This window comes from Strongylocentrotus purpuratus, unplaced genomic scaffold, assembly GCF_000002235.5.
Source record: "Strongylocentrotus purpuratus isolate Spur 01 unplaced genomic scaffold, Spur_5.0 spur5_scaffold_7, whole genome shotgun sequence".
NCBI lineage: Eukaryota > Metazoa > Echinodermata > Echinoidea > Camarodonta > Strongylocentrotidae > Strongylocentrotus > Strongylocentrotus purpuratus.
In genome coordinates, this window is record NW_022145613.1 from 4,201,544 (window position 1) to 4,216,874 (window position 15,331).

General features: G+C 37.6%; 1 protein-coding gene across 3 annotated transcripts in view; it reads right to left on the reverse strand.

Annotated features, from left to right (window-relative positions):
• LOC576214 (collagen alpha-1(I) chain) overlaps positions 1-15,331 on the reverse strand; it is a 58,726-nt gene that overhangs the window by 22,423 nt on the left and 20,972 nt on the right. For all 3 annotated transcript variants that reach the window (XM_030974385.1, XM_030974383.1, XM_030974384.1), the window contains 12 exons: positions 14,106-14,322; positions 12,533-12,586; positions 9,555-9,688; positions 8,520-8,606; positions 8,066-8,101; positions 7,602-7,670; positions 7,189-7,293; positions 6,716-6,751; positions 6,027-6,308; positions 5,126-5,188; positions 4,594-4,638; positions 4,085-4,252 (listed from right to left, as the gene is read on the reverse strand). In XM_030974385.1, coding sequence (XP_030830245.1) covers positions 4,085-4,252; positions 4,594-4,638; positions 5,126-5,188; positions 6,027-6,308; positions 6,716-6,751; positions 7,189-7,293; positions 7,602-7,670; positions 8,066-8,101; positions 8,520-8,606; positions 9,555-9,688; positions 12,533-12,586; positions 14,106-14,322 — 1,296 coding nt within the window. The remainder of the gene's footprint in view (positions 1-4,084; positions 4,253-4,593; positions 4,639-5,125; positions 5,189-6,026; positions 6,309-6,715; positions 6,752-7,188; positions 7,294-7,601; positions 7,671-8,065; positions 8,102-8,519; positions 8,607-9,554; positions 9,689-12,532; positions 12,587-14,105; positions 14,323-15,331) is intronic.

A 15,331-nucleotide genomic window follows, 5' to 3' on the forward strand; every position in this document is an offset into this window, starting at 1 on the left:
TTTAGCGGTAAGTCCAGAAACAGCGTTAAATTTAATGTTAGCGTTAACTTTCCATTGCAAAAAGAGTTAACGTAATTTTTTAGTGGTAAGCACTTCAGAAACAGCGGTAACTTTACTACAGCTATGAAGGTAGCGTTAACTACCATCAATCAATTACGGTAAGCTTTCATTCCAAGATGGCAGCCATACTGCATACCATACAGCACGCCGCAGCTCTTAGGAGACAGAGGCATCCCTTGGACCTATATGACGACAAACAAATGTTCAAGTTGTATAGGTTCAGCAGGCAGGGATGCCTCCACCTGATTAACAGGTTATCCGGAAGGATCACACATACTTCTATCAAAAATTCAAAAACTTAACCTTAGGTTAAGTTTTTGATGTTGACGCCGCCGCTGTCGCCATCGCCGTCACCGCCGTCGCCACCGTCACCGGAAAAGCAACGCTTATGTCTCGCTTTTTGCTACGCAGGCGAGACAAAAATGGGCCATTAAATATGATAAAGGATACATAATTAAAAAGTTATCTTGGATTAAAACATGTGATGGCATCATAGTGGGAGTTTTTTTCGAATTTCATCAAATCACTGCTGTTTATATAATGTCTTATTCATGAACTATATCAATAATTGAACATGAAACACTCGACTTATTACCTCCCCCTGAACAAATTCCCCTTATCATAACAATTCGTTATAGTGAATTGACTATGATGAGAAATAGTACTATACAATAAAACATCTATGGTATATCAAATTAGATGAAAAATCATTCACTTTTTTTGTTGTTGAATATTAACGCTATTTACAGTCTATGAATTTGAACATTGCCAAAAGTGTGACATATATGACAACAATTTAACACATATTTACTCTTTACCAACAGGTGATCAAGTTCCCGGAAACCATGGAAGAAGTGAGAACAGCACAGGTGGATTTTTTCAACCTCGCTGGCATGCCAAACGTTGTCGGGGCCGTCGACGGGACTCACGTTGAACTGCATGGGGCTTCCCTTCACGAGGAAGAGTACATCTACACTAATCGCAAGGGGGAGCACTTCATAAACATGCAGCTTATTTGTAATGCGAGGTACAGGATAACAAACGTGTGTGCAAGATGGCCTGGGAGCACTCATGACAGCCGAGTATTGAGGGTATGTGACAGTTTTATCAGCATCTCTGATCACTATCATCATCACTGCCAATATCATGATATCATCCTACTCATCATTAAAATCATTATCAACATCATCATTATCATCATCAATCATCCATTTAGTCTATATTAATAATTTTAATTTTTAATTTAAACAAATAAATGTCACATTGATATTAAAGAAATATATTAAAGTACAATGTAATGTCTGACATTTTTCTCAATTTGTTTGCTATGGATTAAGAGAAGCCCAAACTGTATTTGTTTTGTTTTGTTAATCACACCTCCTCCAGCCTTGGCTAATCACCCCACTACGGGACCCACAAGGCAATGCTGAAAGAAATTACAACAGGCAAGTACTCAATCCATCACGTTCACTCAAATCTTTAAAGTGTTACAAATAATCAGAGAGCCCTTCAATGATTAAAAGTGATGGAATGTATCAGTTTAATAACATAATACCAACAATATTTGTACAAAGTACATCTCAAAATTTGCACATAGATCATAATACCAAATACTTTATATACATTTTTAAATTATGTTCATTTGAATATAAATAATGTATAACTTAAAGAAGATAAATAAATATTTAGATGTTATAATAGTATATAACTAAATTGGTACAAAATGAATACAATTGTAGTTTGAGTCTTTGTTAATGATGTAGTAAATGAAGAAAAGGTCTTGGAAAGATAATAGCATATATTATATAGATATTTACAAATGCTTTTTCTTAAAGGGTAAGTTGGGTTAATAAAGATCCTGAGAGATGTAGTATGTACGATGGCTTGCAAAAAAAATGATTACTACAGTGTTGGATTATTTATTCATTATAATATTTCTGACTACTATGTATACAGGGCACACTGCAGAACACATGTGACAATAGAACAACTGAATGGGCAATTGAAAAACAAATTCAGGTGCCTGATGGGACAAGGGATCCAGATGTCTGCACCAAGAGCATGTGACATCATAACTGCCTGTGCCGTGCTCCTCAACATCGCTAAAGATCTTAAAGAACCGGAGCAAGTCATCGAAGTGGAACCGGATAAAGTGCTACACCCACCCCCCCCCCCCCCCCCCCCCCCCCCCGCAGACCAGAACCAGCTGACTGGCATTGCTCTTCGAGCAGAACTCATCAATAATTACTTTTCATGAATGTCATAACTTGTTTGCAAGCACTATACAGTATATTTAAATGTGAATGTATAGATTTAATGCTGTATTTTATAACAACAAAATACAGTGATCATAGTTTTCTGACCTCCTAACTTTAACTAACTTTAGTTGGTTAAGAAACAAGGTTCTGTCAGGTTAAAGATTGCCCTACATATATTACACAGATGAAAGTTGAGTGATTTACAAAGTGAAGTTACTTGGTAAGACATTAATTATAAAACATCAATATAGGCACCAATAATGTTTGGAAGAAAAGAAGGAGATGAAGATGGTTTAGGAGAGAGAGAATGGAAAGGGGGAGGTAAAATTGTACATAGTTTGAAGAATACCAAAAGCATCTAACCAAATATTGAGCAGGAGAATCTTGATATGTTTGAAGTCAATGGAATCAAATCAAATAATGGTTAATTTTCTAAAAATGAAAAAAAAAAATCATTTTCCACAATCACGATTTGATGATAAGTATTCTGACATCACTGTCAGCATACTTTTCATCAATTCATGATTACTTTTCATCAAATCATGATTACTTTTCATCACTTCAAGCTTCTCCTGCTCAACTTGAAGGAGACTCTCTTGGTACTCTTTGTGTGACATCCCCTTAGACTTTTTCACTGTTTTTTTTCCACCAAATTTTGTCTTCATCTTCCCCCTTCTGGGCTCCCTCTCCACAACCATCTCTACCTCATCCCCCTCCACCTCCTCCTCCACTGCTCCTGCCTCCTCCCCCATTCTCTGGAGAAGCTCCATGGCCCCTGCATTCTGAGACAACTGTGAAGTAGAAATGAAAACAAAGCCAAAACTAAATTGTAAATACTATTCCTTTTTTGGGTCAAAAATTTGAAATGGAAATTGCATGGTTAGGAAAATATATCGAACTGTGACTCTGCATCGTAAGGAGCATTGTTAGTCGTTTGAAATACCATGGATGATGTATTTCGATGTTTAAATTAATAATAGAAGACCTTCGTGGACGTATACAAAATTACAACAAGCAATCACAGACAATGTACGATACACGCACACACAGAGATGCCGCTAAATCTCCCCCAGAGCTCCGGGGGAGATTCGCAGGGCCATCCCGTTCGACACAGCTGCATCAACAAACCACACAATTCATCACCGACACCGTAACAAAAACGTCACTATATTCAATGAAATTTGAAGAGATTTGCACAATTTACGAAGTCAACATGACTTACAACAATTCATTTTCATTTCTGAAGTACTGCAGTTTACAAAATTGGATCGATAAATTTTAAAGGCGTAAACTTACGTTAGTTGGGGACGCCATTGTACCACACTGAACTTTGGTATCTCGGAACAGTAGCAGACGGTCGACAAAAATAAACATCCCGCTCGCTGATCTGCGCATGCGCCTGCTTGTTTCGATCGATTCAATGACGTTGCTATCATAGTAACTTACTACTCTTTTTATGCAATGGAAAATGCCATCTATAGTAGCTTACCATTAATTCACCAGCCAATTATGGTAGCTACTATAGTTTCAATTATAGTAAGAAAAAGTTTTATGCAACAGAGCCCTAGACTGGTTTTGCACCATGAGTGATAGCTAAAAGGTGCCTATGAATATGAAATAGATTTATGGCCAAATTTCAGTACATCCATTATCACTAACAACACGACTTATCAATTTAATTGTTTTTATTTCTTCAGTAGACATGCTGAATAAATAATGTTAAAATAAACAATATCAAGGGGTGAAGGTTGATTCTGGATACTCACCAGGGCCATATTGGTCCATGGGAAGCCCGGTGGTAGGAGGGGTGAGGGTCCTGGTGGCCCTGGGGGACCAGCTGGGCCCGGTGCACCCCTGGCTCCATTCTGACCAGATTCCCCTGGTATTCCAGCAATGCCTGGTACACCTGGTATGCCATTCTGACCCGGGCCGCCCTGCAAAATGAGGAGACAAAGTGTGGTTATGAGGGTTAGATAATATTAAAAAACATAGCCATTCAAAGCCATTCACAAATCTTTCCGACAACCTTCCCCCTCTCTATCTCTCTCTCTCTCTCTCTATCTCCTGCTCTCTCTCTCTCTCTCTTTCTCCCTCCCTCTCTCTCTCTCTCTCCATCTCTCTGTTAATCCATTAAACAAAATCTCTCTCCCACTGTGACATTGTCTTATCCATCTTTCACATGTTCTCATTTTTTCTTCATTTTTTCTTATTTCCCTCTCTCTCTTCCATCTTTCCTCCAATGCTGAGTAAAGACATAAAACTGACAAAGTCTTACCTTCATTCCCTCAGGTCCTTCAAGACCAGGGAGACCAGATGATCCCTGTTGAATGAGAACAATGATTGGTAAAATATTATGATGAAATTAAAAAACAACATATTAATATCTTAAGTTTTCATCCAGCATTATCCCTGTTAAATCACCTTGGGTGTTTCACAAAGCCTTTTTTTAAGACAAGTGACACAAATCAATGAAAAATCTGCTGATAACCAATCAAAAGCAAGGATTTCACTAGCTTATTACTAAACTGTCATTTTTCACTGATGACAAGTTTTGTGAAACACGCCCAGATCTGCAAAATAAATAACTGCATGAACACATTATTTAGATGTTTAATCTGGAATAATTCTTACTAGATGCAGAATGAAATTGCCTCAGTTAGTTCTTTTGGACATCTAAATCTTCTTCAGCCTTCACCCCAAACGAAACACCCTTTCAGTAACACGCTGCAATGATGTGGGGAGCAGTACAGAAAATTAGAAAATTGTAGAACATATAAACAGAAGAATTAATTGTTTGGTTTACTTACCCTTTCACCTTTCATTCCAGGATTTCCATCCATACCAGAATCTCCTTTAGGACCAACAGCACCCTGGTAATAAAATAAGAATGATGATTCAAATTTGAACTTAAATAGCTTTATGACATTGTACTTGGAACAGATGTCAGTTTACATCAGGATCAATGAATGGGCAAATACACTGATTTTACCTATTCAATAATGTTTGAAAGCAAAATCTAGTACAATTGATATCATCACTATTTAGTTAAATATGAACTTGAACAATTTATTCATTATCTAAGTCTCTCTCTCTTCTCAACCACTGCCATCATCATCATTATTATCATCTCTAACATCATCACCACCACCACCACCACCACCACCACCACCACCACCACCACCACCACCACCACCACCACCACCACCACCACCACCACCACCACCACCACCACCACCACCACCACCACCACCACCACCACCACCACCACCACCACCACCACCACCACCACCACCACCACCACCACCACCACCACCACCACCACCACCACCACCACCACCACCACCACCACCACCACCACCACCACCACCACCACCACCACCACCACCACCACCACCACCACCACCACCACCACCACCACCACCACCACCACCACCACCACCACCACCACCACCACCACCACCACCACCACCACCACCACCACCACCACCACCACCACCACCACCACCACCACCACCACCACCACCACCACCACCACCACCACCACCACCACCACCACCACCACCACCACCACCACCACCACCACCACCACCACCACCACCACCACCACCACCACCACCACCACCACCACCACCACCACCACCACCACCACCACCACCACCACCACTATCATCCAACATCGCAATCATCACTTCAACCAGCAATACTCACCGGTACACCAGGAGGGCCTCTGGATCCATTAAACCCATCCATTCCAGACAACCCCTCCATCTCAAACTCGGCAGTTAGGTTAGCGATCTCATCTAGGATCTCCTCTTCCGTCAGAGCTCCCGGTTCTCCCTTGGGACCAGGTTCTCCATCTCGGCCTGCAGGACCAGGTTGTCCTGGAACACCATCCAGACCAGGAATCCCATCCAGACCAGATTCACCTCGGGGTCCGTGCGGTCCCATCACTCCAGGACGTCCAGGAGAACCAGGTTGACCAGGAGGCCCCTGTTGGTATATTCCATACAAAAGGAAAATGAATTAATGCCTCCGTTCAAAGTTTTAAATGAATGGAGAAATTCTGAACTTGTTTAATAATCAAAGGGAAATTGAGCACAATACTTAAAACAATATTACAGTACTCATCTTGCCTTCTTTACATTGATGTTTAACAACTTCACATTTAGAAAACATTAAAGTCAAAACTAGCTGATCCATGTATTTTCTGTTCCGAGGCAGAAGGGCATTAGCTCTGTGTAAAACTATACAAGTTAATGCCCTTCTGGCTCCAAACAGATTTATTTGTATATACAATTATACATATGCATCACATATGAATTATGCATTATAATGCATTCAATAGGAAAATGTATCAACATCTAAAAAGATGTGCAAAGAAGAAAAATAATACTTACAACAAACATCTCCAGTCCAGATCCCTCAATAAAACTCTGTGAAAAAGACATTTGTGAGAGAGATACAAGAACATTAACAAAGAAATGGGAATCTAAAATCCTTTATTACTTTTTCATAATCACAGACAATAATTAACAATTCAAGATTGTAGTTATGATGAGGGCAAGTAAAATGCTTTCAAACTATATCAATATAGTTCGGTCCAGAATGTGTAAACCATATAACAAAAAGATACAATAAGCTGCTATTTGAGAAAAAGATACAAACTGAATCTGAATTCCCAGAAATCCAACTAATATGAAAACACCATAGTTGATATTCTTTTGAGTAGAAGAATCTCCTATCTTTTCCAAACCTCAATACTCCTCTCACACGTCAAGGACATTTTCAAATATGATTACATTTATGGAAAGTTGATATGGAAGTTGGATATAGAAAGATAAGAAATAATTAACTCTAGCAGTGTACTCACTTCAAGAGATGAGGGACCTGGCAGTCCTCTTTGCCCAGTCTCTCCCTTTGGTCCTTCTTTACCAGGTTTACCTTGAGAGCCAGGCAAGCCTAGTCCTACTTCACCCTACAAACAAAAATAGAAAGTTCAACAAGACTATCATAAATGAGATGTACTGCAATTTTGAATAGACAAACCTAGTCCTATTTCACCCTACAAAAAAATAGAAAGTTCAACAAGACTATTATAATAGACAAGACAGAGTCATACATCAAGCATAACTAATGCTACAAATGTTAGGAAATATAATCTCTAGCATTTTTCTTGAATTTTTTTTTACCCATTCCACAAGCAAATCTGGTATTTGAAAACAAAATCAAGCAACTTCTAGGTGATTTTATACCAAAAAGTCCCTTGGTAACAATGATGCTAACCTTATCTCCTTTTGGACCTGGCACTCCTATACCATCAACTCCTGGGATTCCCATTGGTCCTTGAACACCCTGTGAAAAGAAAACACCATTCTGTTAAGACTGCTTATTCAAAGTCTAATCATGGATCAAAGATAAATAAGTGTTGCGGTCCTACTTCACCCCATGAAAAAAAATATAGGTATTGGCAAGCATGTTTAAAGTCCACTGGTGAAATATTTAGTAGTGATGAAAGCTGGTTTCTTTTCTACATAGAATTATTATATTGCACATATTACATTGCCTGTGGATGGTCAGAAAATTATCAACATTTCAAATATAAAATGAGCATTCCACTTTTATTGGGCTGAATTTTCATTAACATGTCATATTGTCTTTTGGGACTGGTATAATTTGTAAGTCTGATTGGCAAATATATCACGAGAGTAGGACAAATATGATGAATATTGGAGGAGTATTATACGTACCGGTACACCTGGGTAACCATCCCTTCCAGGGTCACCCTGTGTGTAAACAAGTAAGAATAGTAAAAAGAAACAATATGAAGTTCTGAATACAGATAATAAAATAATAAACTGCATTGCAGAGCAGAATAATGTAGAATAACTACATGTTTTAACATTTTAGAAAACATAAATGATGCTTGCTTCCCCCTCACTAGCAGCTATTGGTATATGAAACCACACAAATGTGAGATTCAAAATATGTACACGAGTTGCAAATTGATTTAATCATATTCTGAATATGAAAGAATTCCAAATAACATTATTTTTATATAACATTATATGAAAGATTTCCAAATATCAGAATTTTCGTATAACATTACTACAATGCTATTCTTATGTATAAGAATATAAATTATGAGAAAGCTCACAATTTGTTTTCTCCCTTTACAAGTACTTCTTCTACTCTTCAACATACCTTTTCACCTCCCAGACGCATCATATATTCAGAGCTGAGGGTCGGCGCAACACCAGGTAGACCTGGGACACCTACTCCAGGCTCTCCCTAGCATTTAAGAGAGACAACAACAAACATTTGTCTTAGTCTGTGAACAACAGAGACTTGAAGTATTTACTGCAGGGACCAGTGAACGAAGATATCAAATCTGTATTACGCGTCTTCCCATAACCTTTGTTGAATGACTATCAATATCACCTATGATTTCATTATATATTGATTTATCCATCTTGAAGACAAGTTGATATGTCAGGCAAACACCAGGCAAGCCTATTTGTTTTCAAGAGCACTTTCTATTTGAGAAATACATGCATGCATATAGATGAATAGAAACGTAAACTGGTCTGTTTGAGTTGGGTTCTGTCTTTGGTTTTAAGCTATCTATGTTAGATGTAGAATCATAGTATACTATTATATGTCATGAATACAAATCCTTAAAGTGATGTAAATAGAACCTCACACAAGGCATTGTATCTGAAGTTGTTCCTCTTAAGCCAGAAGTAGTAAATAGGTACCAGGTAGGATATATTCTGTTTAAATAAATGTATGCTGATTTCATGATGATTAATGTATAAAGCTAATAACGGATCACTTTCCAAAGTGTATAATAATAACAATAATAATAGTTGGTTCTTGTATAGTGCTCATGTCTGTCATACGTGACACTCCTGGCACTCCCAATTATTACCCCGGCTCTGCTAGGCTACCGATTTCGGTGCTCACAGCATTCAAGGAATTCCTTCCTACCGGTCCCCATTTACTTCACCTGGGTTGAGTGTCAGTGGCAAATGCAGATCAATGTCTTGCCAAAGGACATTAGTGACCTTATATCCGCTTTTAGCAACTTACGGCTGCATGGCTACAGCTAGATGGATAAAAGTACAGTGCGGGCACCTTGAGCATTACTTAGGGTGGATAAATGTAGTTCATGTGAACTGTACTAGGTATTATATGACTATTGCCACTACTTGTACATCCAGATTCATCAAATCTCACCTTTGCTCCTGTTGCTCCGGTCATTCCTTGGTCACCTTCCTCACCCTTGACCCCTGGGTCACCAGGAGGACCGGCCACACCCGGAAACCCTTCCTCACCTAGAGGTCCTACAGGGCCAGCATCCCCTAAGTCACCTGGTAGGACGAATAGGAGCAGTATAAAACCATAACCTTAATCTTCTGTGCAAATCTTTTTTGAACAAATGTCATAAATGAACTTTCATTTTTTTTTACCCATTGACTACTGAATTCTCTTTTTACCCATTGGTTTAATACAGGAACTACCCGGTTCCAGTAGGCAATGGGTTAAAATGCTTGTAGAACTGTCAAAATGGGCATGGAATATACTCATCAGGCACACAAACTTTATAGCGAAGGTAGTGCGAGGACAGTTGTTTCTGGTTCAGCTTCTGACTTTACCAACAACAGCATGGAAGGAATAATTCTTTTGAATAATCATTTAACCATCTCAAGAATTTATATTGGAATATGACTTTTCTGTAACAAAAAAATATATTTTTAGCAATATTACTCTTGTTTGGTATTTGTTTCTATTATATGTTTCTGTTTTTTTATGGACTATGCACTTTTTGTAAAATCATTGTACATTTTAATGTATGCCTGAAATAAATAATCACTATTCTTTTTCTGAATTGTAAAAGGCCCACTTAGTTACTTTTTTCCCTGACAGATCATGAACTATCTAGGAACACATACAAGGATTGACTTAAACTGTCAAAATACAATTTTTTAAATGGGTGCACTCTATACCAAAGATAACGATGATAAGATGATGACAATGATGACAATGGTGACTATGTTGATGATGATCATGGAGATAATGATAAGGCTGCTGGTGACAATGGTAACATCGATAATGAAATGGAAGATTTAATGATACAGTTGTTGGGCACAGAGAAAGACTAAGTAACAAATCAATAATTTTAAAAAAAGAAGAGAGAAAGGGAGAGGAAGAGGGATGGAAAATGAGGGGAGATGGAGAGAGAGATGAGCAAGAAAATGTTTTGAAAAAAATATTGGAGACAATATTTCATAGAATATTTATTAATACAAATTACTTTATAGGTAAAATAGTATTTAGTAAATAGATTTATTATAATACATGTATTAAGTACAAAGGTCATTATTTTGTTATGGATTATATTTCTTTGTAGTATATACCGGTATATGTTTAGTGGTTACTGCTGAATAAACTAAACTAAACGGTATTATCATGCATTTAGTACGTATGACCTAGCCAGCAGGCACAGATGTTAACAAAAGTTGATTAAATACAAGTAGCAACATTACATAGCACATTTATGGAAAAAGAAAAATAAGATGATAAATGTCAAAATGAAACAAAATGATTGCATGAAAATGTTGATGGAGACGGCAGTAACGCAAGTAATGAAAATTATGACAAGAGATTGTGAATGAATAACAATTGCACCATAGAACCATGAAAATGATTTGATACATTTAAAAAACAGACTTCTGAAGGGCTTAATATTTTGCAATATACAACTGTTTTTACATAGAAATTGATATTAATTTATATGGAATACTTTACTGATACATTTGCCAAATCCATCCACCTATTTATCATTAAGGTTATTAAGGTTATTAAGGGGAGGTTAGAATTTTAAGTCACTTCTAAAACACCAGGTATATGTAGTTTGGCTCTTGTACATCTGCCTAGTTTCTTGCCGAACATATCATCAGGTTAGACTACACCATTAGATTCCTTTTTATGATACGAGGATCACAGATTGGTGTATAGTTTAAAGGAATGTAAATACAAATGGGATCAAATTATTGATTATTAGTCATATCTATAAAAAAAAAAAGTGAGAGTACTTCTAAATCAATCCTTTTCATGTTGTTTTCTCCCAATTAGGAACAAAATGAATAGTAAAGCTAACAAACTATTTATTACATTTACCAGTACTGAACTTTCTCTTTAAACCTGAACGGAGCACCTCAAAAGAGGTTGAAAGAGAGCGATTTGGGTGATCGGACATTAAATGGATGCAGATGTGATCCGGCCCATCTGGAGTCATTCTATTCAGATGGTTTCTTACAAACATGGGATGATGAGGATGAAGATGATAGCTGGGGGACATGGAAATAGATAGGATGGACTGATGGAATCAAAACACCATTAAAAGAACCGATGAGATGATGGGTACCCGGAGATCGATCTCTAAATAACATCATGACCCGTATTACCACCTCCTGGGTATTCCTTCCAAAACAGATCCCACATGGCATGCGTGACACATTTTTCGTTCAGATTTGATTTTCAGATTTATTCCAGCTCTATGACATACACCAGCAAATATTGTCTGCTTTTAATTCATTATGCATTTGCAAAGTAGTTTCATTTTTTTCTCTTTATAACTGTTACTAGGTCAATATTGAGTATTTTACTGACTACTTGACTTTAGCTGAGGCAATGATATCATCAAGCATCAAGCACCCAAGAAAGATGTGTCATAAATCATTGAATTTTTCAGCCCCATTTTTGGTACCAAACTTATTTCACAATAATGTTGTAAGTCAAGAATGGAAAAGGGCCCTGTTTCATGAAACTTGTTATCAACAACAAATGATAAATTTCTATGACAAATTTGCTCTCAGCCAATCAAATGCCATGATTTCAGTAGCTTATACCAGTTATTGTAATTGTTATTTTTAGTTAACAAGTTCTATGAAAAAGGGCCTAGGACTATAAATGTTTGTCCACATCTACCAACCTTCACAAGGAAAATTTAGAGACATGTCAAGGCAAGAAGGAATGCCAGATTCTTGTGTATAATAATTCTTTTAAACAGAAATTCCAATGATAGAGGAATACTGGTTTCTCACCATTAGAATGAAGGCAAAAAAGAAAGAAAGAAAAACAAAAGAAGAATAGTTCCTGCTAAATAGGAATAGTAGGCAGCTGTCTGTGTCTCAGAACCATTTCAAACTCACCTTTTTCCCCTTTGGGCCCCATTGGTCCCTCAGGCCCCTCGGGTCCAGTTTCACCTATAGGTTGTTGGATTCAATGGTTAGAGCACGAAACAGACTACAACACACAACATAGAATTGTTAACAACACAAAGCTTTATAAAGCTATACTAAAGATAAATATCTACTAAAGGTATATTTTCTGCTTGCATCCACACCATTTTGCTGTCAAGATATCATTTTTAATAGCTTGCCTACCACATTTTTCTTATGGCAAGACAGCGCTGCATCTGTTGATTAAGTTTAGTTCTTTAAAGTTAATGTATTTCTTATACTACACAAAACAAAATATTTTTCTATGCATGTCATCTCCTAATACATACATACTATTCAGTATTAAGTGTAAAGTGCTATTTCCTATGCTGCTTTGCATCATCAAAAAGTATTAATTGGGTGTCCAGGCCTCAAAATATATACTGAGTATTATATATATGACTCCATTTCACGCCACACAGGGGATCACGCATTTACTCACATTCATACATAAAACATAAGAAGATTATTATAATAAACAACAGAGTTATATGATAATATAGTTAACGATACTTTGTTTCTACTTGCAAAAGAAAATGTAATGTTATTCAAGATTTGGTGTAACAAACCTGCTAACTAAAAATATATTTGAGATAACAACTGCTACAGGGTTCAGGAGAGTTGAAATATATCATAGAGACTAAATCTCAGATAGATAACAAAGGTAGAGTTATACAATCATTTATAGCAAGGTACTAACTACGCATTTCATTTTACATTTGGTCAATTAGCTTTTTTCTTATTAATCCCTTTAAGCACATTTCTATAAGAACCTATCAGCATTTTAATGACTATTGTTATCATTTGTTTCTCTTATCTAATGTATCATTAATACATTATGTCAAAGAGCTATTTATCAGGTACACAAATAGGTAATTGCTTTCACTAGGCTTGTCAATATCCATGCCATACTTCAAAACCAGAAGCTTTCATGCGCATGAAACTTTCCCAAATCTAGCTAGTGATGGAGATTCAGTGGAGTAAAAGCTTCACGTCATTAAAGTTTCTGGTTTTACAGTATAAGTTAGAGATCTGTGTTATCAGACAGAAAACAAATTAGTAATTACTTTCTTGTATCTTAGGAATGATTAGCACTATTGTTTTATAGTTCAAAACCAGATAGATGGTGGAGCCAGAGATCTTGTGGGAAACTTGGATTCAGATCATGCTTTCACTTGATAACAGGTTTAATAAATCCTCAAGAATATGTTTTTCTGTGGACCAAATGGGCATCATTAAGCATAGAGTTAATGCCCTTTTGGCTCTCAATAGATGTATGACTTTTAAGGCAAGCAAGTATTGTCAATAACTTCAGTGTATTTCCCTAACCCAAAATAAAATGTTTCTTGATAAAGGTTCTCTATCAAACCAGATCTGATTATTCTTTGAACAATTCCCAGTTCCCTGCATTTACTACATAAAGGGTCTTGTGTAAGTGTCCAAGGGCACAATTCCCATTCAGATTCCTGCACCACCATCTAAAAAATCAGCCAATGTGACTAACCTCCTACTCCACGTGGCCCTGGGACGCCGGGGTTGCCATGTATACCGTTTACTCCCGGCCAGCCCTCCTCTCCTTTCTGTCCTTTCATAGAATCCCCAGGAGGAACGACTACAGCTGGTTGAGAGGAAGGCGTGGCCTGCAAAGTGGGCGTGGTGGGTGGGGCCTTGGGTAGGATGGTAGCCACCTGCTCCAGAGGGGGCTGTACACTGGCTGGTAGCTGTCATAACAAGTAAAAAGAAGACATTGTTATTCCAACTGTTATCTAATTCATTGGGAGGTTTGTCCGACTGGCCAGACATCATTCTACATTTGCCATCCTCCACCCAGGTGTAGTAAATGTGTACCTGGTAGGACGTTATTCCTTGAATGCTTTTGTAGCCATAGGGCAGCTTAGCCAAAGCTGTGGTAAAGATAGTACTTGTACGCCGTGCCCCTAGAATGGATAAATCATATCATCAACGCATTATCTTGAGCAAATATTTCCTTTTACACGGTCTCCCACGTTTTGAAATTTCAAATGGTTTGCATTTCACTATTTTTTCCCTTTTCTGTACTTTTCTTTATACAGTCCTTTCGGTAACTTGGACTTTAACATTTCTTTAAAGACTAATTCAATTAGAAATGTAGGGATTTCACTCACTTTAAAACTCATTTCGAAACCCTGTTGTTATGTTGCTGACATTGCAAGGATCATGGTCGACGGTACTTTTCTGTAAATTTCATGAGCAAAGTCATTGGCTTTTCCATTCTTTATACAAGGAGGTTAATGTGTGAGATTTGATGCAAGGCTGTAACCAACCACACGACCCTATAGGCCTGTCTTCACTATCTCGAGATTGCCAAATATCCAGCTATTTGAACTATCCCGATCGCAAACTATCCAGCTAATTTGCGTCTTCATCAGACCGAAGTAGCAATTAGAAGGATATTTGGTCAGGATTGTCATCCCAAGATATCTTGGGATAGTTTGCAAAATATCCAGCTATTTGTCCTGTGCGTCTTCACTACACCGAAGATTCGCAATACGCACTAACGCTGAGCAAAATATCTCAAGCTAATTTCTCAAGGTCGGGTTTCAAGTTTCGAGGTCGAATCTCGAGATAGTGAAGACGCGATTTGTTACTTCGGGATTATTTCTCAAATCAAAAATAGCGGGCTATTTGGCAATCTCAAGATGATGAGGACGCGCCTATTGGTAACATAACCTCGACTGGGTTTCTATTACC